Raw genomic sequence first — 23,035 nt, forward strand, 5'->3', positions numbered from 1 at the left:
GACAAATCTTTTCAGCCTCCTGAGGGGGAAGAGGCATTGTCGTGCCCTCTTCATGTCTTGGTGTGTTTGGACCATGATAGTTTGTTGTTGATGTGGACACCAAGGAACTTGAAACTCTCGACCCGCTCCACTACAGCCCCGTCGATGTGAATGGGAGCGTGTCCGGTCCCTCCTTTTCCCTGTAGTACACGATCAGCTCCTTCATATTGCTGACGTTGGGGGAGAGGTTGTTGTCCTGGCAACACACTGTCAGGTCAATGACCTCCTCCTTATAGGTTGTCTCATCGTTGGGTGAGAGGTTGTTGTCCTGGCAACACACTGTCACGTCAATGACCTCCTCCCTATAGGTTGTCTCATCGTTGGGTGAGAGGTTGTTGTCCTGGCAACACACTGTCAGGTCAATGACCTCCTCCCTATAGGTTGTCTCATCGTTGGGTGAGAGGTTGTTGTCCTGGCAACACACTGTCACGTCAATGACCTCCTCCCTATAGGTTGTCTCATCGTTGGGTGAGAGGTTGTTGTCCTGGCAACACACTGTCAGGTCAATGACCTCCTCCCTATAGGTTGTCTCATCGTTGGGTGAGAGGTTGTTGTCCTGGCAACACACTGTCACGTCAATGACCTCCTCCCTATAGGTTGTCTCATCGTTGGGTGAGAGGTTGTTGTCCTGGCAACACACTGTCAGGTCAATGACCTCCTCCCTATAGGTTGTCTCATCGTTGGGTGAGAGGTTGTTGTCCTGGCAACACACTGTCACGTCAATGACCTCCTCCCTATAGGTTGTCGGTGATCAGGCCTACCACCTTTGTGTCGTCAGCAAACTTAATGATGGCGTTGGAGTCGTGCCTGGCCGTGCAGTCATGAGTGAACAGGGAGTACAGGAGGGGACTGAGCACACACCCCCGAGGGGCCCCCATGTTGAGGGTCAGTGTTGCAGATGTGTTGTTACCTACCCTTACCACCTGGGGGCAGCCCGTCAGGAAGTACAGGATACATTTGATTATATATATATTTTTTAACCAGGTAAGTTGACTGAGAACACATTGTCATTTAACGCAACAATCTGGCCAATAGTTACAGGGGAGAGGAGATGAATGAGCCAATTGGAAGCTGGGGATGATTAGGTGGCCATGATGGTATGAGGGCCAGATTGGGAATTTAGCCAGGAGACCGGGGTTAACACCACTACTCTTACGATAAGTGCCATGGTATCTATAGTGACCACAGAGAGTCAGGACACCAGTTTAACGTCCCTTCCGAAAGACAGCACCCTACACAGGGACACGTCCCCAATCACTGCCCTCAAAAAATTGGGCGATATCTTTTATACAAGAGGAAAGAGTGCCTCCTACTGGCCCTCCAACACCACTTCCAGCAGCATCTGGTCTCCCATCCAGGGACTGACCAGGACCAACCCTGCTTAGCTTCAGAAGCAAGACCAGCAGTGGGGTGCAGGGTGGTAGGCTGCTGGCAGTTGAAGAGGGAGGTGTTCTGTCCCAGGGTCCTTAGCTTAGTGATGAGGGAACTATGGTGTTGAACGCTGAGCTGTAGTCAATGAACAGCATTCTCACGTAGGTGTTCCTTTTGTCCAGGTGGGAAAGGGCAGTGTGGAGTGCAATAGAGATTGAGTCATCTGTGGATCTGTTGGGGCGGTATGCAAATTGGAGTGGGTCTAGGGTTTCTGGGATGATGGTGTTGATGTGAGCCATGACCAGCCTTTCAAAGCACTTCATGGCTACAGATGTGAGTGGCAGTCATTTAGACAGGTTACCTTGGAGTTCTTGGACACAGGGACTATGGTGGTCTGTTTGAAACATGTTGGTATTACAGACTGGGTCAGGGAGAGGTTGAAAATGTTGACATGCCTGCATTTGTATATTTCCATTGTCAGAGCGGTCCCATGTCTATCTTGTCAACATCATCTTTGAGATGATACAATGTATCCAGGAAAGACAACCGCATACAGATGGTTAATTAATATAGTGGCAATCTAACAAACAAATGTCTCAAATGGCCTGGGCCATAAACGTCATGTACAAATGTTCTATAAATGTTAAATGACAAAATAAATCCTATGGATTGTTGTAACAATGTGTGAACATTCTACATTTCTAACAGACTTGTCGCCCCCTTGTGGGGAAAATACAAAAATCTGTTTTCAGACAAACAACAGATTCATTAACTTCCAATGTCTCATTTAATACTGGAGGATAATATTGACAATATTTCAGTCAATTACATGAAGATACCTGGTAGAGATGAACAATCTCAAATCAAATGTTATTTGTCACATGCGCTGAATACAACAGGTGAAACGCTTACTTACAAGCCCTTAACCAACCATGCAGAGTTAAAAAGTAAGAACAATTTTGCTAAAAATAAAAAAGGAAATAGTACAATAAGAAGATTATATAATGAGTAGCTGTACCAAGTTAATATGCAGGGGTACGAGGTAGTCAATATGCAGGGGTACGAGGTAGTCGAGGTAATATGTACATGTAGGTAGGAGTAGAGACTAAGCAATCAGGATAGATACGCTACTGTCTTATGTGAAGAGTGTGAAAGACTGAAAATGTGTATTGTGAGTGTGTGGCATCAAAATGCATGTGTGTGTGTGTTTTATGTGCATGGGCGTATGTAGTGCGTGTGGTTATGTAGTGCGTGTGGTTATGTGGTTATGTAGTGCGTGTGGTTATGTAGTGCGTGTGGTTATGTAGTGCGTGTGGTTATGTAGTGCGTGTGGTATTGTAGTGCGTGTGGTATTGTAGTGTGTGTGGTTATGTAGTGCGTGTGGTTATGTAGTGCGTGTGGTTATGTGGTTATGTAGTGCGTGTGGTTATGTAGTGCGTGTGGTTATGTAGTGCGTGTGGTTATGTAGTGCGTGTGGTTATGTGGTGCGTGTGGTAATGTAGTGCGTGTGGTTATGTGGTGCGTGTGGTTATGTGGTGCGTGTGGTTATGTGGTGCGTGTGGTTATGTAGTGCGTGTGGTTATGTAGTGCGTGTGGTTATGTAGTGCGTGTGGTTATGTAGTGCGTGTGGTTATGTAGTGCGTGTGGTTATGTAGTGCGTGTGGTTATGTGGTGCGTGTGGTTATGTAGTGCGTGTGGTTATGTAGTGCGTGTGGTTATGTAGTGCGTGTGGTTATGTAGTGCGTGTGGTTATGTAGTGCGTGTGGTAATGTAGTGCGTGTGGTTATGTGGTGCGTGTGGTTATGTGGTGCGTGTGGTTATGTGGTGCGTGTGGTTATGTAGTGCGTGTGGTTATGTAGTGCGTGTGGTTATGTAGTGCGTGTGGTTATGTAGTGCGTGTGGTTATGTGGTGCGTGTGGTTATGTAGTGCGTGTGGTTATGTAGTGCGTGTGGTTATGTAGTGCGTGTGGTTATGTAGTGCGTGTGGTTATGTAGTGCGTGTGGTTATGTAGTGCGTGTGGTTATGTAGTGCGTGTGGTTATGTGGTGCGTGTGGTTATGTGGTTCGTGTGGTTATGTGGTGCGTGTGGTTATGTAGTGCGTGTGGTTATGTAGTGCGTGTGGTTATGTAGTGCGTGTGGTTATGTAGTGCGTGTGGTTATGTAGTGTGTGTGGTTATGTAGTGCGTGTGGTTATGTAGTGCGTGTACAGAGCCTTCAGAAAGTATTCATAGCCCTTGACTTATTCCACATTTTGTTTTGTTACATCCTGAAGAAGAAACCCACACACTGCTCTCGCTAGTGTCACTGCTCTCGCTAGTGTCGCTGCTCTCGCTAGTGTCGCTGCTCTCGCTAGTGTCGCTGCTCTCGCTAGTGTCTCTGCTCTCGCTAGTGTCGCTGCTCTCGCTAGTGTCGCTGCTCTCGCTAGTATCGCTGCTCTCGCTAGTGTCGCTGCTCTCGCTAGTGTCGCTGCTCTCGCTAGTGTCGCTGCTCTCGCTAGTGTCGCTGCTCTCGCTAGTGTCGCTGTTCTCGCTAGTGTCGCTGTTCTCGCTAGTGTCGCTGCTCTCGCTAGTGTCACTGCTCTCGCTAGTGTCACTGCTCTCGCTAGTGTCACTGCTCTCGCTAGTGTCACTGTTCTCGCTAGTGTCGCTGTTCTCGCTAGTGTCGCTGCTCTCGCTAGTGTCGCTGCTCTCGCTAGTATCGCTGCTCTCGCTAGTATCGCTGCTCTCGCTAGTATCGCTGCTCTCGCTAGTGTCGCTGCTCTCGCTAGTATCGCTGCTCTCGCTAGTATCGCTGCTCTCGCTAGTATCGCTGCTCTCGCTAGTGTCGCTGCTCTCGCTAGTGTCGCTGAGTGTCGCTGCTCTCGCTAGTGTCACTGCTCTCGCTAGTGTCACTGCTCTTGTCGCTGCTCTTGCTAGTGTCACTGCTCTTTATTAAGCTTTACTTATCGGCCTCAAGGCCTTCCTCAGCTTTAAGTGTTCACAACCTGCACCCCATCTAGACACTGCTCCACCCATATCCACTCAATGCATCCAATAGGGTTGGATTCGAGGGAAAATAACCAAGTCTTACCAAATATAACCATGTGTATTTCATAAGTATTCTAATAAAGTCTGTACATAAAATATATTAAAAAAGACTGTAAAAACACAATGACGACATCAACATATCAAGTAGGTTTTCGTAAATCATTGGGTGCAGTGCAGGAAAACCCCCCAGAGTTGGCTGAAGTGGCGGCATTAGTTCATGTTCACATTTACAACATGCTTGGGCATCTCATCAAGACCTTTAGGGAATAATGTCTGGAGGGTGAAAATCCCAAAACATTCTCTTTTGCTCAGTGTAATTTACAGTGCATTCGGAAAGTATTCAGACCCCTTAAATAAAAAATTAAAACCTAGTCAATCTACCCACAATAATGACAAAGTGAAAACTGTTTTTTAGAAATTTAAAAAACAAAAATACCTTATTTACATAAATATTCAGACCCTTTGCTATGAGACTCGAAATTGAGCTCAGGTAAATCCTGTTTCTATTGATCATCCTTGAGATGTTTTTACAACTTGATTGGAGTCCACCTGTGGTAAATTCAATTGATTGGACCTGATTTGGAAAGGCACACACCTGTCTATATAAGGTATCATAGTTGACAGTGCATGTCAGAGCAAAACCCAAGCCATGAAGACAAAGGAATTCTCCGTAGAATTCAGAGAAAGGATTGTGTCGAGGAACAGATCTGGGGAAGGGTTCCAAAACATTTCAGCAGCTTTGAATTTCCCCAAGAAGACAGTGGCCTCGATCATTCCTAAATGGAAGAAGTTTGGAAGCTGGCCGCCTGGCCAAACTGAGCAATCAAGGGAGAAGGGCCTTGGTCAGGGAGGTGACCAAGAACCCGATGGTCGCTCTGACAGAGCTCCAGAGTTTCTCTGTGGAGATGGGAGAACCTTCTAGAAGGACAACCTTCTTCCATCGCGACGTCCCCCTAAGGCCCTTCTGCTAGCCCCGGCCCGCTAGCTGTCTGAATTGCCGTGTCTCCAGCTCGCCGAGCTTCCTACTGGTCCCTATGATCACTCGGCTACGCATGCCTCTCCCTAACGTCAATGTCTTGTCCATTGATGTTTTGGTTAGTGATTGTTGTCTTATTTCACTGTAGAGCCTCCAGCCCTGCTCAATATGCCTCTCATTGTCACTCAATGATCTAGGTTTACCTCCAATGTATTCACATCCTACCATACCCTTATCTGTACATTATACCTTGAATCTATTCTTCCACGTCCAGAAACCTGCTCCTATTACTCTCTGTTTTCCGAACGCACTAGACGACCAGTTATTATAGCTTTTAGACATACCCTTATCCTACTCCTCCTCTGGTGATGTAGAGGTGAATCCAGGCCCTGCAGCCCCCAGCATCACTCCCATTCCCCAGGCTCTCTCATTTGTTGACTTCTGTAACCGTAAAAGCCTTGGTTTCATGCATTTTAAGAAGGTATCAACTCAAGGTCAGAATCTGTAGACACGCCTCCGCCACACCTTCATTAATATGGTGTCTCTGTAGACACGCCTCCGCCACACCTTCATTAATATGGTGTCTCTGTAGACACGCCTCCGCCACACCTTCATTAATATGGTGTCTCTGTAGACACGCCTCCACCACACCTTCATTAATATGGTGTATCTGTAGACACGCCTCCACCACACCTTCATTAATATGGTGTCTCTGTAGACACGCCTCCGCCACACCTTCATTAATATGGTGTCTCTGTAGACACGCCTCCGCCACACCTTCATTAATATGGTGTATCTGTAGACACGCCTCCACCACACCTTCATTAACACGGTGTATCTGTAGACACACCTCCTCCACAGCTTCATTAATATGGTGTATCTGTAGACACGCCTCCACCACACCTTCATTAATATGGTGTCTCTGTAGACACGCCTCCACCACACCTTCATTAATATGGTGTATCTGTAGACACGCCTACACCACACCTTCATTAATACGGTGTATCTGTAGACACGCCTCCGCCACACCTTCATTAATATGGTGTATCTGTAGACACGCCTCCACCACACCTTCATTAATATGGTGTATCTGTAGACACGCCTCCACCACACCTTCATTAATATGGTGTATCTGTAGACACACCTGCTCCACAGCTTCATTAATATGGTGTATCTGTAGACACACCTCCACCACACCTTCATTAACACGGTGTATCTGTAGACACACCTCCTCCACAACTTCATTAATATGGTGTATCTGTAGACACACCTCCATTAATATGGTGTATCTGTAGACACGCCTCCACCACACCTTCATTAACACGGTGTATCTGTAGACACACCTCCTCCACAGCTTCATTAATATGGTGTATCTGTAGACACGCCTCCACCACACCTTCATTAATATGGTGTATCTGTAGACACGCCTCCACCACACCTTCATTAATATGGTGTATCTGTAGACACGCCTACACCACACCTTCATTAACACGGTGTATCTGTAGACACACCTCCTCCACAGCTTCATTAATATGGTGTATCTGTAGACACACCTCCTCCACAACTTCATTAATATGGTGTATCTGTAGACACACCTCCATTAATATGGTGTATCTGTAGACACGCCTCCTCCACACTTTCATTAATATGGTGTATCTGTAGACACGCCTCCACCACACCTTCATTAATATGGTGTATCTGTAGACACGCCTCCTCCACACCTTCATTAACACGGTGTATCTGTAGACACGCCTCCTCCACACCTTCATTTATTTATTAGATCTCCACCCCCAATGAATAACATCTAATGAACATCCAATCAAATGGCTACCCAGACTATTTGCTTTTCCAACCCCCCCTTACACTGTTGCTACTGTTATCTATGCATAGTCACTTTAATAACTACCTACATATTACCTCAACTGGTACCCCCTGTATAGCCTCACTATTGTTATTTTACTGCTGCTCTTTAATTATTTGTTACTTTGATTTCTTATTATTTTGGAGAAAATGTATTACGGTATTTTTATACTGAATTGTTGGTTAAGGGCTTGTAAGTAAGCATTTCCTGTTGTATTCGGCACATGTGAAATATAACATTTGGTTTGTATTGAACACTATTCCAGAGGAAAAACAATACAACGTGGATGTTTTGGAGTCTGATAACTCTGAGGACATTGGGAAAAAAGTGCTTGGGTACCGAGTAGACTGATACCCTTTACATTGATCCACGTTCCAACCTTGTTTAAGATGCCATATCAAGACTAGGCAATGATTCCACTAATTGTAACCTTCTGCGTCACTTTCAAAGATACTTTTATTTTGAGGGGCGAACCGCAAATTCCACTATTGTGGCTAATTCTTATTGTTCCTGGCTTCACAACCCGGTCCAGCCCCACTAGCCAGATGAAGCTAGCTGGCTGCTTATAACGTTAGCCCTGTTAGCCAAAGCTAAGTAGCTGGCTAGCTAGTTATTTTCATGAACTGAAGTTCAGTTTCAATAGGCGAACAACAAGTGGCTATCTAGCTAATACTTACTCTCAAGGTTTCCTAAAACATTACTAAGCGTATTGAAAATGCCTGCAGTTCCAGGCTGGTTGCATTGGCGCTAGCCGGGTACCAAGCTAAAGCTACTACCCCAGAAGATGCTATTAGCAGCAACGATATTGGCCTTTTTTTAATCCTGCTCTTACGTCAAAATGCTCACGGACGTTTTCCCATTCGTTTGAACAAACACTGCCTAATTACCAACGCGGTATTGTAAACGCGTCGTTAGTGGCTGGTATGTGCTTGTGTAACAGTATAACTTTAGTACGTCCCCTCGCCCCGACCTCGGGCGCGAACCAGGGACCCTCTGCACACATCAACAACGGTCGCCCACGAAGCATCGTTACCCATCGCTCCACAAAGGCCACGGCCCTTGCAGAGCAAGGGGAAACCCTACTTAAGTCTCAGAGCAAGTGACGTAACTGATTGAAATGCTAGTAGCGCGTACCCGCTAACTAGCTAGCCATTTCACATCCGTTACACTCACCCCCCTTTCAACCTCCTCCTTTTCCGCAGCAACCAGTGATCCGGGTCAACAGCATCAATGTAACAGTATAACTTTAGACCGTCCCCTCGCCCCGACCCGGGCGCGAACCAGGGACCTTCTGCACACATCAACAACGGTCGCCCACGAAGCATCGTTACCCATCGCTCCACAAAGGCCACGGCCCTTGCAGAGCAAGGGGAAACCCTACTTAAGTCTCAGAGCAAGTGACGTAACTGATTGAAATGCTAGTAGCGCGTACCCGCTAACTAGCTAGCCATTTCACACCCGTTACACTTGTTCGTAGAATATTGTTTTACTACATTGCCACTGATGGTAGTGGTGGAGCTTGGCTAATACGTGACATTCAGCACACACATCATTCATGAATATACATGGAAAGACCCAAACAGCGGCCATACGTAGGCACCCATCAGGAGTTTATTTAAAAGCACCAGTGCAGAAAGAACGTATTACCTCATTTTTCAACTTATAAACATATTTTAAAAAAGTAGAGGTTGTACATGTCATGGTAGAGGTTGTGAGGTCAATCTGTAGTTATACACCATTCACAATCTGTCAGATCAGGCAGAGTCCATAGGTGATAGAATATTGGCTTCTTCCCCAATGGCACCCTATCCGCTACATAGGGCTCTGGTCAAAAGTAGTGCACTTTGTAAAGGATAGGGTGCCATTTGGGACTCATTATATCAGGCACTGTGGTTGAGATGGTGGTCCCTGAATACAACATAAGGCACTGTGGTTGAGATATTGGTCCCAGACAGGGAGGTTGGTGGAAGGTGTCAGGTCAGTTGACTGGAGGGTCTCTCACACGAACACTACCATCCTCCATCCCAAAGTACACCCTCTCAGCCATCCCCACAAACAGACCTGTCTCTACCACACCTAGAGAGAAGAAGAGGGAGGCAGAGTTAACTGGAACAGATTGAACCATATTCACTGAAGAAACAGGAAGTTGACTAGCCACACTGTCTGTTATGATGACAGAAACAGAGCTGCGCGTTCTGTAGACTGCGCGTTCTGTAGACTGCGTACCTGGTATCATCTTTATAGCGGTATTGACCTCCTTCCAGTTCTGAGCTTGTTCAAACTTCCAGTCCAGAATGAAGTTACTGTTGTCTGTTACCACTGGACCCTGAGATGAGGGGGGGGACGGACCAATCACATTAGTTACATTGACATGTCGGTCATTTAGCAGACGCTCTTATTCAGAGAGACTTAAGGTAGTGAGTGGATAGGTTTTTTTATTTCTACATGCTGGTCCCCCATGGGAATCGAACCCACATCCCTGGGGTTGCAAGCACCATGCTCTACCACAACACTAAATCTCAGAGGGAGACGAATCAGAACAGCCGCTAGTGGACAGGAAGACCAATCAAAACCCTCTGCCTCTCACAGAGTAAGTGTAACCATCTCAACCTCCTTGCTGCAGTAAATTGTGTTACTCAACCTCCATTAGTGGTCCACTTAGGTAATTTGTTGTGTATTATAGTGAATATAAAATGTCCAGAAATGTAACCAACTCACGCAGTAACTTTAACAGACCATAATAAATTGCATTCCGTTTCGATCGCTATTGAAACGTTTCTGTCGAGGCCAGAAGGAACAATGAAGGTTTTGAACAAAGCATGCCACTCCATCTTAGAGAAGTGATTCAATCAAATGGAGCAGAAAGCAGGACAACAGGAAGAGGAAGTGTAATGTGAGACGTATGGTGACTCACAGCTTTACTGACGGCCATGCGGAGTACTGCCTCCCCTCCGAAGCGCTTGGCTATAGTCCTGGAGACGGGGACGTAGGCCATAGGGATCACCTCAATGGGAACACCCTTCTTCCACTGCTGGCCCAGGACCGAGGAGTCCTTCCTATAGGGGGGGGTGACCCAGTTATTCAGGGCTCAGCACCCTGAGGGGGGGGGGGGGGGGTCAGGGGCTTGTGAACTTCAACCTTTAGGCAAGTGTATGTTTATTTGTATTTAAAACCTGTATGATACTTAGCCAAAGTAAACAAGTCAATAAATCAACAATGTTAAAGGCAATCCGCTGTTCCAGGAGACTACGGAACGCCTTTTGTGGTTTTTGCGTGTCAAAAAATGTGGCGTCAAAGTGTTATTTGACGTGTCAATTAAGCTTGTTGACCAATCAGGACCTGAATATGACTGCGCGTCACAATTTAACACGTTCATACATTTTTTACAAAGTTATTACACAATCACTCGTATTTCATGTCACAACGATTCATCGATACGTATGCTATGATGCTGGTAAAGTTGTCTCGGGCACCTACAGTGCTGGTTATAAAAGCAGCCAGCTCATGGATGGAAACAATGTTCTTCCCCAAAAGCAAAACGACATCCGTTTCAGTAGCTATAATAGCTAGCTGACTATATAGCTAGGTGTCATCATCTAAAATAGAACCATGTCATTGACAGTGATGCAAATAGTAGAATTAAGCCATAATTGAATAGATCTAAACAAGGTTGGAATGTTATAAAAATCAACAAAAGACAATAATTAGTTAATTTGATAAAAATCTGTTGAAATCAAATCAAATCAAATTTTATTAGTCACATACACATGGTTAGCAGATGTTAATGCGAGTGTAGCGAAATGCTTGTGCTTCTAGTTCCGACAATGCAGTAATAACCAACAGTAATCTAACCTAACAATTCCACACTACTACCTTATACACACACACAAGTGTAAAGGGATAAAGAATATGTACATAAAGATATATGAATGAGTGGTGGTACAGAACGGCATGGCAAGATGCAGTAGATGGTATAGAGTACGGTATATACCCACTGGATGTATTGTATTTCAGAACTGCCTTGGGGGCATCCTTATGTCACTGTACAGCCTCACCCCATGTCATTGATCCACAGGCATCAGGCTACTCCGTGACACCCAGAGAACATTAGCTCTTATCGCGGGACTCTGAACTGATTTGAGCCTCATGTAATTGTACCAGTCAACCTACTGTGTGTATTGAACACTGTTCCAGAGGAAATACAATACAATGTGGATGTTTTGGAGTCTGAGAACTCTGATGACGTTGGGTAAAAATATATTGGGTATTGAGTAGACTGATACCCCATTTCATTGATCCCCAATCCTTAGGCAAAGCTGTCCAGTGCAATATGTCAATACACACAACAGGCTGACTGGGAAGGTGATTTCACACAGTCACAGTCCCGCGATAAGAGCTACAACGCTAATATTTGTATAAACTCTTCCGTTGTGTTCTGTGTCTCCTAGTAGACCGACACCCCATTTCATTGCTTCACATTCCAACCTTGTTTAACATTATCTAGTCTAACTATGGCATGAGTCCACCAATTGAAACCTCCTGCATCACTTTCAACGAGGTACCTCTATTTTGAAGGCACACCGCAAATTCCACTATTGTGCCTAATCTTTATTGTGGCTAGCTTCACAACACAACCTGGTCCAGTCGAGCTTCACGATGCTAGCTAGCTGCTGTCTTGGCAGAATCAGATTTAGCTAAGTAACATAGATAAGATGTTATTTTCATCATATGCTTGTGAGATACTTGTCATTAGAATCTTCTGAGCTAGGGATTGGTAAGTTGGGGCCAGAGAGGGGAGAGGTCAGGCTTGTCTTCATATGTCAATGTATCTGTTAAACCATGTGGTGCTAAGTAGAATATCAGAAGGGGAGGAGGACAGAGTGGAATGTTGGTTTCTTATGGGAACGTTGTTTGTGACTATTCCTAAACCATGGGATGGAGTTATTAATTGGGAAACCAGTTAGTTCTCTCATACAATGTCTGTACGCCAGTCACTCCCTACTTTTCTCATAGGGGGAAGGAGTTTGGCAGTGTTTGGAACCATTGTATGTCCCCTCTGAGGTTGCCCTTATCTTGACCTAGTATTTGACCTAAGGGGCTCACTGTCTGATTTTGAGTTTGTCCAAGTTTGGGAGTATCTAGAAATGACAATTGATATATGCCATTGGATGAGGTAATGTTTTGGTAGACAGGGAAGTATCAAGCATGAGATTTAAACCTTGTCTTGGGAGATCAAACTGAACGATGATTTATAGCTGATGCAGTCTAGCGATAGGATACTCCTCTTTCGGGTAAAGGATTCTTTGTAAGTTGAGAGGGGTGTATCTTGGCTATAAATGAAACTAAGAATTGTTTTGTAAGGACTCAGAGAAGTCATTTATAGACACTGAATTGATCTGAGAGTCATTAAAGGGCTTTGGTGAAGCTTGTATATATATATATTAAAGATGGAATATATAATTTAACTCTGACTTGTGTGTGGTTGGCTCTCTCTCTCTCTTTATTGAGTAATACAGGAAATTTCCACGACACTGCTTATAACTTTAGCTGACTCCATGTATAGAGCCGCGTTATTACCCGGCACCCCCGGTATAGAGCCGCGTTATTACCCGGCACCCCCGGTATAGAGCCGCGTTATTACCCGGCACCCCCGGTATAGAGCCGCGTTATTACCCGGCACCCCCGGTATAGAGCCGCGTTATTACCCGGCACCCCCGGTATAGAGCCGCGTTATTACCCGGCACCCCCGGTATAGAGCCGCGTTATTACCCGGCACCCCCGGTATAGAGCCGCGTTATTACCCGGCACCCCCGGTATAGAGCCGCGTTATTACCCGGCACCCCCGGTATAGAGCCGCGTTATTACCCGGCACCCCCGGTATAGAGCCGCGTTATTACCCGGCACCCCCGGTATAGAGCCGCGTTATTACCCGGCACCCCCGGTATAGAGCCGCGTTATTACCCGGCACCCCCGGTATAGAGCCGCGTTATTACCCGGCACCCCCGGTATAGAGCCGCGTTATTACCCGGCACCCCCGGTATAGAGCCGCGTTATTACCCGGCACCCCCGGTATAGAGCCGCGTTATTACCCGGCACCCCCGGTATAGAGCCGCGTTATTACCCGGCACCCCCGGTATAGAGCCGCGTTATTACCCGGCACCCCCGGTATAGAGCCGCGTTATTACCCGGCACCCCCGGTATAGAGCCGCGTTATTACCCGGCACCCCCGGTATAGAGCCGCGTTATTACCCGGCACCCCCGGTATAGAGCCGCGTTATTACCCGGCACCCCCGGTATAGAGCCGCGTTATTACCCGGCACCCCCGGTATAGAGCCGCGTTATTACCCGGCACCCCCGGTATAGAGCCGCGTTATTACCCGGCACCCCCGGTATAGAGCCGCGTTATTACCCGGCACCCCCTGTATAGAGCCGCGTTATTACCCGGCACCCCCTGTATAGAGCCGCGTTATTACCCGGCACCCCCTGTATAGAGCCGCGTTATTACCCGGCACCCCCTGTATAGAGCCGCGTTATTACCCGGTACTCCCTGTATAGAGCCGCGTTATTACCCGGTACTCCCTGTATAGAGCCGCGTTATTACCCGGTACTCCCTGTATAGAGCCGCGTTATTACCCGGTACTCCCTGTATAGAGCCGCGTTATTACCCGGTACTCCCTGTATAGAGCCGCGTTATTACCCGGTACTCCCTGTATAGAGCCGCGTTATTACCCGGTACTCCCTGTATAGAGCCGCGTTATTACCCGGTACTCCCTGTATAGAGCCGCGTTATTACCCGGTACTCCCTGTATAGAGCCACGTTATTACCCGGTACTCCCTGTATAGAGCCGCGTTATTACCCGGTACTCCCTGTATAGAGCCACGTTATTACCCGGTACTCCCTGTATAGAGCCGCGTTATTACCCGGTACTCCCTGTATAGAGCCGCGTTATTACCCGGTACTCCCTGTATAGAGCCGCGTTACTACCCGGTACTCCCTGTATAGAGCCGCGTTACTACCCGGTACTCCCTGTATAGAGCCGCGTTACTACCCGGTACTCCCTGTATAGAGCCGCGTTACTACCCGGTACTCCCTGTATATAGCCACGTTACTACCCGGTACTCCCTGTATATAGCCGCGTTACTACCCGGTACTCCCTGTATATAGCCGCGTTACTACCCGGTACTCCCTGTATATAGCCGCGTTACTACCCGGTACTCCCTGTATATAGCCGCGTTACTACCCGGTACTCCCTGTATATAGCCGCGTTACTACCCGGTACTCCCTGTATATAGCCGTGTTATTACCCGGTACTCCCTGTATATAGCCGTGTTATTACCCGGTACTCCCTGTATATAGCCGTGTTATTACCCGGTACTCCCTGTATATAGCCGTGTTATTACCCGGTACTCCCTGTATATAGCCGTGTTATTACCCGGTACTCCCTGTATATAGCCGTGTTATTACCCGGTACTCCCTGTATATAGCCGTGTTATTACCCGGTACTCCCTGTATATAGCCATGTTATTACCCGGTACTCCCTGTATATAGCCATGTTATTACCCGGTACTCCCTGTATATAGCCATGTTATTACCCGGTACTCCCTGTATATAGCCATGTTATTACCCGGTACTCCCTGTATATAGCCATGTTATTACCTGGTACTCCCTGTATATAGCCATGTTATTACCTGGTACTCCCTGTATATAGCCATGTTATTACCTGGTACTCCCTGTATATAGCCACGTTATTACCTGGTACTTCCTGTATATAGCCACGTTATTTCCTGGTACTCCCTGTATATAACCATGTTATTACCTGGTACTCCCTGTATATAGCCATGTTATTACCTGGTACTCCCTGTATATAGCCATGTTATTACCTGGTACTCCCTGTATATAGCCACGTTATTACCCGGTACTCCCTGTATATAACCACGTTATTACCTGGTACTTCCTGTATATAGCCATGTTATTACCTGGTACTTCCTGTATATAGCCACGCTATTACCTGGTACTCCCTGTATATAGCCATGTTATTTGTACACTATTGTTTTTCGTTATTCACTGTATTTATTCCTTGTGTCAGTTTCTATTGTATATTTTAGTATCTTTATCTCTGCATTATTGGAAAAGGACCCGTCAGTCAGCATTTCCCGGTTAGTCTACACGTTGTTTACGATGCATGTGACTAACTTAATAAGAACACAGACCCACCTGAAGTCAGCGATGACGATGAAGTGTTTGGCACAGCCTGCTACGATCTTCTCCTGAGTCAAACAGCCTCTATTATGAGACGGCAAGAGAGAAGATAACTAGTCAGGGAGCCTGACAGCATGGATAGTAACGGGCTAGTCTAGAACCTGACAGCATGGATAGTAACGGGCTAGTCTAGAACCTGACAGCATGGATAGTAACGGGCTAGTCTAGAACCTGACAGCATGGATAGTAACGGGCTAGTCTAGAACCTGACAGCATGGATAGTAACGGGCTAGTCTAGAACCTGACAGTAAGGATAGTAACGGGCTAGTCTAGAACCTGACAGTAAGGATAGTAACGGGCTAGTCTAGAACCTGACAGTAAGGATAGTAACAGGCTAGTCTAGAACCTGACTAGTCTGGTGAATAAGACAGAAGCTTCTTACCCTCCTCCTTTGATGAGTGTGAGAGCTGCATCCACCTCGTCCGCCCCGTCGATGGCCACATCCAGCTGGGAGGGGTTAGAGGTCAAACAGCAGACACGTTACAGTTCAGAAATATGCATTTTCACCTGCTTTTTATATTGTGTTTTTTGCTTCAATAGTGATCAGGGACGTGCAACTAGTTTTCCTTCAGAAAATTCATCGTTGCAACACATTAGGCTGAAAACAGCTTCATTTTCATCAGATGACAACAGAAGTGTAATGATATTTGTCTGACAGACAAAAAAGTAAATGAGCTTACAATGAAAAAGCAATGTATTTTTTGCAAAAATGATGCATGGCCAACATATTTCTAATGTTTAGACCTACCATAGGAAGAATGTAGGCAGCTACAGCTAGCTAATGTTTTGCTTAAAGTTAAACAGGAGAAAAATAGTCTGGCTACACTGAGAAAAGTATCCCCATATCAGTTAGAGCGCCGCCTGCTGATAGAAGAGGTCAGTCAGAGCGCTGATAGGAGGCCTGGTCCTGAATTATGAGTTTAGAACTGAAGCACAACATTAGTCTGACGCCGAGCAGAAATCACAAGAAGGATTTGAGACCTGCGTTTATAAAAAGCAGCATGATCTCTTATTTGTTTAATCTTTTTGTGTGAAAAGGGCAGAATTCTGCATTAACACGCCCCCCGATACCGCCGACAACTACACGACCCCCCGATACCGCCGACAACTACACGACCCCCCGATACCGCCGACAACTACACGACCCCCCGATACCGCCGACAACTACACGACCCCCCGATACCGCCGACAACTACACGACCCCCCGATACCGCCGACAACTACACGACCCCCCGATACCGCCGACAACTACACGACCCCCCGATACCGCCGACAACTACACGACCCCCCGATACCGCCGACAACTACACGACCCCCCGATACCGCCGACAACTACACGACCCCCCGATACCGCCGACAACTACACGACCCCCGATACCGCCGACAACTACACGACCCCCGATACCGCCGACAACCTTACGACCCCCGATACCGCCGACAACTACACGACCCCCGATACCGCCGACAACTACACGACCCCCGATACCGCCGACAACTACACGACCCCCGATACCGCCGACAACTACACGACCCCCGATACCGCCGACAACTACACGACCCCCGATACTGCCGACAACTACACGACCCCCGATACTGCCGACAACTACACGACCCCCGATACTGCCGACAACTACACGACCCCCGATACTGCCGACAACTACACGACCCCCGATACTGCCGATAAGAACTACAGGCAACTGAAACATTGAAAACAGCATGGGAACACAGATAAGAACTACAGGCAACTGAAACATTGAAAACAGCATGGGAACACATGAAAAGCTGGTCTAGTTGTTTCTAGCTGAAGTAAGACGGTACCTCTGGGTGTCTGTCCAGATCCGATAGGGTTAGACCGTGCTGCAGAATCAACTGACGAGCCTGGAGTTGAGGAGGGAGAGGATAAGGCACAAAGGAGAGCTGTAAATGTTGTCTATGTGTGTTTGTTACACCACAGAGTGACAACTTCACCTGAAAGGAGGTGGGGACACACACGATGTTGAGGTTCTCCTGACGAACCCTCTCCGCTGGAACACACACACACGTTAGATCACAGTACCAAGCCATCTCAATGAGAGAACACAACATCTGAAAAGGCTCATCGACATTATGCCCTAATCCCCTTTGTGGACTAATAAAGTACTAGCTTCACTTGTTCTATAATCAACCGTTAGGCTACTAGTCTCCTCACCTAGTCTGTCTACAGCATACACAATGGTGGATCCACTGCCCACTCCGACTACCTGGTGGTTCTGTGATGGAAGGAAAGACGAGTAACAGTCAGTACATGTCACATAATGGTACAACACATTACCTTGGCACATGCTGGGAGATAATGTCTACAACTATGAAAGAACTGCACTTAAATAAAAAACACGTACCCTGGTTACTCCATTACTGGGAGTTACAGGTTGGCCTATACAGAACCTCAGATTTATCAACTAACCTCGTATTGGTGATACTATCTTTATTCGAGTCCAGTTGCAGGGGGTGGTTTTGAATTTAGAAAATGCTCCGTTAAAATGTGTGTTTTTCTCCATGTACATGGCCATCTTGTCCAGTTCAAATCTGCTCATCGATGGAGTGGTGGGTCAAGCTGTAGACAAACGGGAACCTGCTAGCCAGCAGGCGGAGGTGCAGGTCATGAAAGAAGATGGTAGACAAGAAAAAATAAAATAAAAGGACTATATTATGAATAAATATGGAGGGGGGGATTGCAGAAGCCTTCTGGAAGATCTGGTGAAGTAGAAGATGGCGGATAAGAGAAGGGAATGTGAAGAGTGAATGAATTGTAGTGGTAGGTACAGTGATGACCGCTGAACAGGAGCTGAGTGTAGATGGAAGCGGTGTGGTGAGGAGGGTTGGAGTCCGGTGCAAAAAGACGGACACGTGCCCTAGTAGCTCAGAGACGGAACCTGACTAGAGTACGGAAGTAGTACCTGCGGTGAGGATGGGTCTCGTCCCGACGATGGAAAGGATGTTTCTGGTCCAGCGGGAGTGAGAATGGATCGTTGCATTTTGGCTGATCCATATGTGTTGTCAGGTTGGGTGGAGAAGAGGTTGGGGACTTCAGTTGGTGAGAGTAACTCGGAGTGGATTAGGGATGATTTGTGTTTCTTCAGTCCAGAGGGAGCTAACAAGATTAGGGACAAGAAGTGTGATGTGCTTTGACCTCCCGAGCAGGGCGCCGTTGAAAGGAGAGATACCGGGGGGTGGGCAGTGTGTTGAGGAGGATCAGTTGAAAGGAGAGATAACACACTGCCCCCCCCGTTATCTCCGCTTAGAACATACCCATATTATCATGCTGCCACCACAATTCACCGTGCCAGGTTTCCTCCAGACGTGACGCTTGACATTCAGGCCAAAGAGTTCAATCTTGGTTTCATCAGACCAGAGAATCTTGTTTCATGTTCAGAGAGTCTTCAGGTGCCTTTTGGCAAACTCCAAGCGGGCTGTCATGTGCCTTTTACTGAGGAGATGTTGCCGTCTGGCCACTCTACCATAAAGGCCTGATTGGTGGAGCACTGCCGAGATGGGTGTCCTTCTGGAAGTTTCTCCCATCTCCAGAGGAACTCTGGAGCTCTGTCAGAGTGACCATCAGATTCTTGGTCACCTCCCTGACCAAGGCCCTTCTCCCACGATTGCTCAGTTTGGCCGGATGGCCAGCTCTAGGAAGTCTTGGTGGTTCCAAACGCCTTCCATTTAAAAATGGAGGCCACTGTGTTCTTGGGGACATTCAATGCTGCAGATATTTTTTGGTACCCTTCCCCAGATCTGTGCCTCGACACAATCCTGTTTCTGAGCTCTATGCCTTCGACCTCATGGCTTGGTTTTTTCTCTGACATGCACTGTCAACTGTGGGACCTTAAATAGACAGGTGTTAGACTTTTCAAATCATGTCCAATCAATTTAATTTTTCTACAGGTGGACTCCAATCAAGTTGTATAAACATCTCAAGGATGATCAATGGAAACAGGATGCACCTGAGCTCAATTTCAAGTTTCATAGCAAAGGGTCTGAATACTTATGTAAATAAGATGTTTTTATAAATTTGCAAAAATGTATAAACCCGTTTTCGCTTTGTCATTACGGGGTATTGTGATGTCATTACGGGGTATTGTGATGTCATTACGGGGTATTGTGATGTCATTACGGGGTATTGTGGCTAGACGTTGAGGATTTTTTATTTAATCCATTTTAGAATAAGGCTGTAACGTAACAAATGTGGAAAAAGTCAAGGGGTCTGAATACTTTCCCGAAGGCACTGCATGGGGTTGTCAATTGTACAGCAGAAATGGATCGGAAGTCAGAGAAAATAGGAGGTTGTGGTGGCAAAGAGAAGTACTTGGGATTGCGAGAATTTATTACAGAACAGCTGCAGGGGGCGTTGAGTGGTCGTGTTATTACAGAACAGCTGCAGGGGGCGTTGAGTGGTCGTGTTATTACAGAACAGCTGCAGGGGGCGTTGAGTGGTCGTGTTATTACAGAACAGTTGCAGGGGGCGTTGAGTGGTCGTGTTATTACAGAACAGTTGCAGGGGGCGTTGAGTGGTCGTGTTATTACAGAACAGCTGCAGGGGGCGTTGAGTGGTCGTGTTATTACAGAACAGTTGCAGGGGGCGTTGAGTGGTCGTGTTATTACAGAACAGCTGCAGGGGGCGTTGAGTGGTCGTGTTATTACAGAACAGTTGCAGGGGGCGTTGAGTGGTCGTGTTATTACAGAACAGTTGCAGGGGGCGTTGAGTGGTCGTGTTATTACAGAACAGTTGCAGGGGGCGTTGAGTGGTCGTGTTATTACAGAACAGTTGCAGGGGGCGTTGAGTGGTCGTGTTATTACAGAACAGTTGCAGGGGGCGTTGAGTGGTCGTGTTATTACAGAACAGCTGCAGGGGGCGCTGAGTGGTCGTGTTTTTGTTCTGAGTGGACAACAGTAGTTTCAAAAACTGGAGCAAAAAGGAAATTGTCCAAAATTGGAGTGGATGATATTTGTGTAAAGGATAATGAATCGCTTCCTGTTGGGATGCGTTTGTTGAGCAAGGATGCATGTGGGAAACCCGTTTGAGGTGTCAAATGGTGAAGTACGCGCTTGGAAAAGTGGTGTCTGTCAGAGAGACCAGAAGGAGTCTTATTTTGATTCATTGTATTTCTGAAGAACAGAGGAAGATTGCAGTGAGCCTCCAACAAGAATCCGGACAACAGAAGTTTTGTGTTTTGAAAGTCGGAGTAGAACACCAGTCGAAGGAGTTATTTCAGTGGTGACGACAGATGTTCAGGTTGAACAACTGAAGATAATTCTTGGTGTGGTTGGTGTCTGACCCTCTGGGTGAATGGAGAAAAAGAAGCCTGTCCGTCCTGTTCTTTGCAATTACCTGCGCATGTGAAACCTGTTTATGTAAGATACGCCGGACAAGCTTTCATCCCCAAACCACTGCAGTGTAAAAATTGTAAAGGATTTGGCCATGTTTTAAGTGTGTGCAGATGAACAGAGTTTACTGAAGAACAGTGTGTAGAAGGACGACGGTGTTGCAACTGTGGTGGGGGATCATGAACCTGAGTTCCTGGAGTTCCCTGTAAGGGTGAAGGACAACTGTGGTGGGGGATCATGAACCTGAGTTCCTGGAGTGCCCTGTAAGGGTGAAGGACAACTGTGGTGGGGGATCATGAACCTGAGTTCCTGGAGTTCCCTGTAAGGGTGAAGGACAACTGTGGTGGGGGATCATGAACCTGAGTTCCTGGAGTTCCCTGTAAGGGTGAAGGACAACTGTGGTGGGGGATCATGAACCTGAGTTCCTGGAGTTCCCTGTAAGGGTGAAGGACAACTGTGGTGGGGGATCATGAACCTGAGTTCCTGGAGTTCCCTGTAAGGGTGAAGGACAACTGTGGTGGGGGATCATGAACCTGAGTTCCTGGAGTTCCCTGTAAGGGTGAAGGACAACTGTGGTGGGGGATCATGAACCTGAGTTCCTGGAGTTCCCTGTAAGGGTGAAGGACAACTGTGGTGGGGGATCATGAACCTGAGTTCCTGGAGTTCCCTGTAAGGGTGAAGGACAACTGTGGTGGGGGATCATGAACCTGAGTTCCTGGAGTGCCCTGTAAGGGTGAAGGAAAATTGAGGTGGTCAAAGTTAGAGCGTCCAATCAAATCTGTCGAGGTGATCAAAATAACAAGAGGTTGCCGTGAAGAGATGGTAGTGGATACCTTCTCTGTAGTAAATGTTTGCTGCCAGACAAAAAAGACACCCTGTGTGTTAAAACGGTGGACTTTGTTGCGTTCATTGCCATAGTTAAACTGTATAGCACAAGTCTCAAAGAAGTCAAATTAGACATTGTGTCTGCAGCAGAAACGTTTTTACGTTGGAAGACATGCAAAGGGTAGTGGCTCCTGAAGACCCACCCTCCCAGGTTCCTCTTGAGCCTGTATAGGGATCAAATCGGTTTAATTTTGAACAGGTAAGTCTGATTTATTGGAAGTTCAGTTTTTTGGGGGGGGTGGATCTTGTTTCCATTCCGCATAGTAGGTGGCAGGATGCACATTACTTTGAGGGATCGCCAATATACACCATAGAAGAAATCCACGTGTCTCGATCAATGAGAGAACATGGCGACTTACACATTGCTGGATTAACTCATGGAGGAATTAATTGTATTAACGGAGTATTTTCTCAATGCAAAAGCGCCACCTGCATACAGACATTTTAGACGATAGACGTTTTGTCGAGTCGAGAACGAAGATCGTATACCATGTTAAGTTTGGTCGAAAATGATCTATGCTCCTGTAACGCCCAGTAATGGTTACACAACATATTTAGTTAATTGACATTATCTGGTAACAATTTGCAACTCTAGACTGATCACCTTAAATCACCTGAAGGTGAGACAGTAGATCTTACAAAGCTAACTACGTGGTGCCAAAGTTTACCACGTTACCTGGCTGGCATAGAAACAAACAAAATAACTGCCTTTGCGCATTCATCGCTGGTAGGAAAGTAGTCATATGTCTAGCTAAAAACTACATGTTTAAATGTTGTTTGCTAACTACTAGTAGCTAACTAGCCAGCTCCTATAGCGGTTGTACGGCATCAGTAACTTGCACATGGCTTGACATTCACGTTGTAAACAGAGTATGCTAGCTATCATCCTAAAACAAGCCCCTGTAGTTAGCTCGCTATATTAATGTCAATGCAATACCAACTATATTACCTGAACATGGTTATCCACCGCAGCGTAGCCTGCTAGTTTCTTCGCCTCTTCTGCCATGACGTCTCTGTGACCCTAAACAGACGCACTTGCCTCGGGTTCTGGGTGAACTGACAGCCTCCTGCAGAACTGTCCCGCTGCAACAACCTCCTGCAGAAAATGCACAATGTGCTGCTAAAGAAGCGTAGTGTGTTGAGTTCTCTGGAGTCATGTGCCACTTGACCAACGCGGTAAAAACGTATTCTTCTTCTTCGGTGGGGTTTATCGACGGTTGGCATCCAACGTTATGGTGCACGACCGCCACCTACT

At 46.7% G+C, this 23,035-nt stretch overlaps 1 protein-coding gene across 1 annotated transcript; it reads right to left on the reverse strand.

Moving 5' to 3' along the window:
• Nucleotides 1-8,867: 8,867 nt before the first annotated feature.
• Nucleotides 8,868-23,035, reverse strand: rpia (ribose 5-phosphate isomerase A (ribose 5-phosphate epimerase)). The gene is given in 10 exon segments (XM_071382335.1): nt 8,868-9,350; nt 9,501-9,600; nt 10,189-10,330; nt 15,490-15,558; nt 15,917-15,981; nt 17,353-17,412; nt 17,503-17,558; nt 17,723-17,783; nt 22,730-22,800; nt 22,803-23,035. Coding segments are annotated over 10 exon segments (924 nt in total). The 5' UTR covers nt 23,005-23,035; the 3' UTR covers nt 8,868-9,252.

The sequence above is a fragment of the Salvelinus alpinus genome, chromosome 34 (genome assembly GCF_045679555.1).
Source record: "Salvelinus alpinus chromosome 34, SLU_Salpinus.1, whole genome shotgun sequence".
In the NCBI taxonomy this organism is placed as follows: domain Eukaryota; kingdom Metazoa; phylum Chordata; class Actinopteri; order Salmoniformes; family Salmonidae; genus Salvelinus; species Salvelinus alpinus.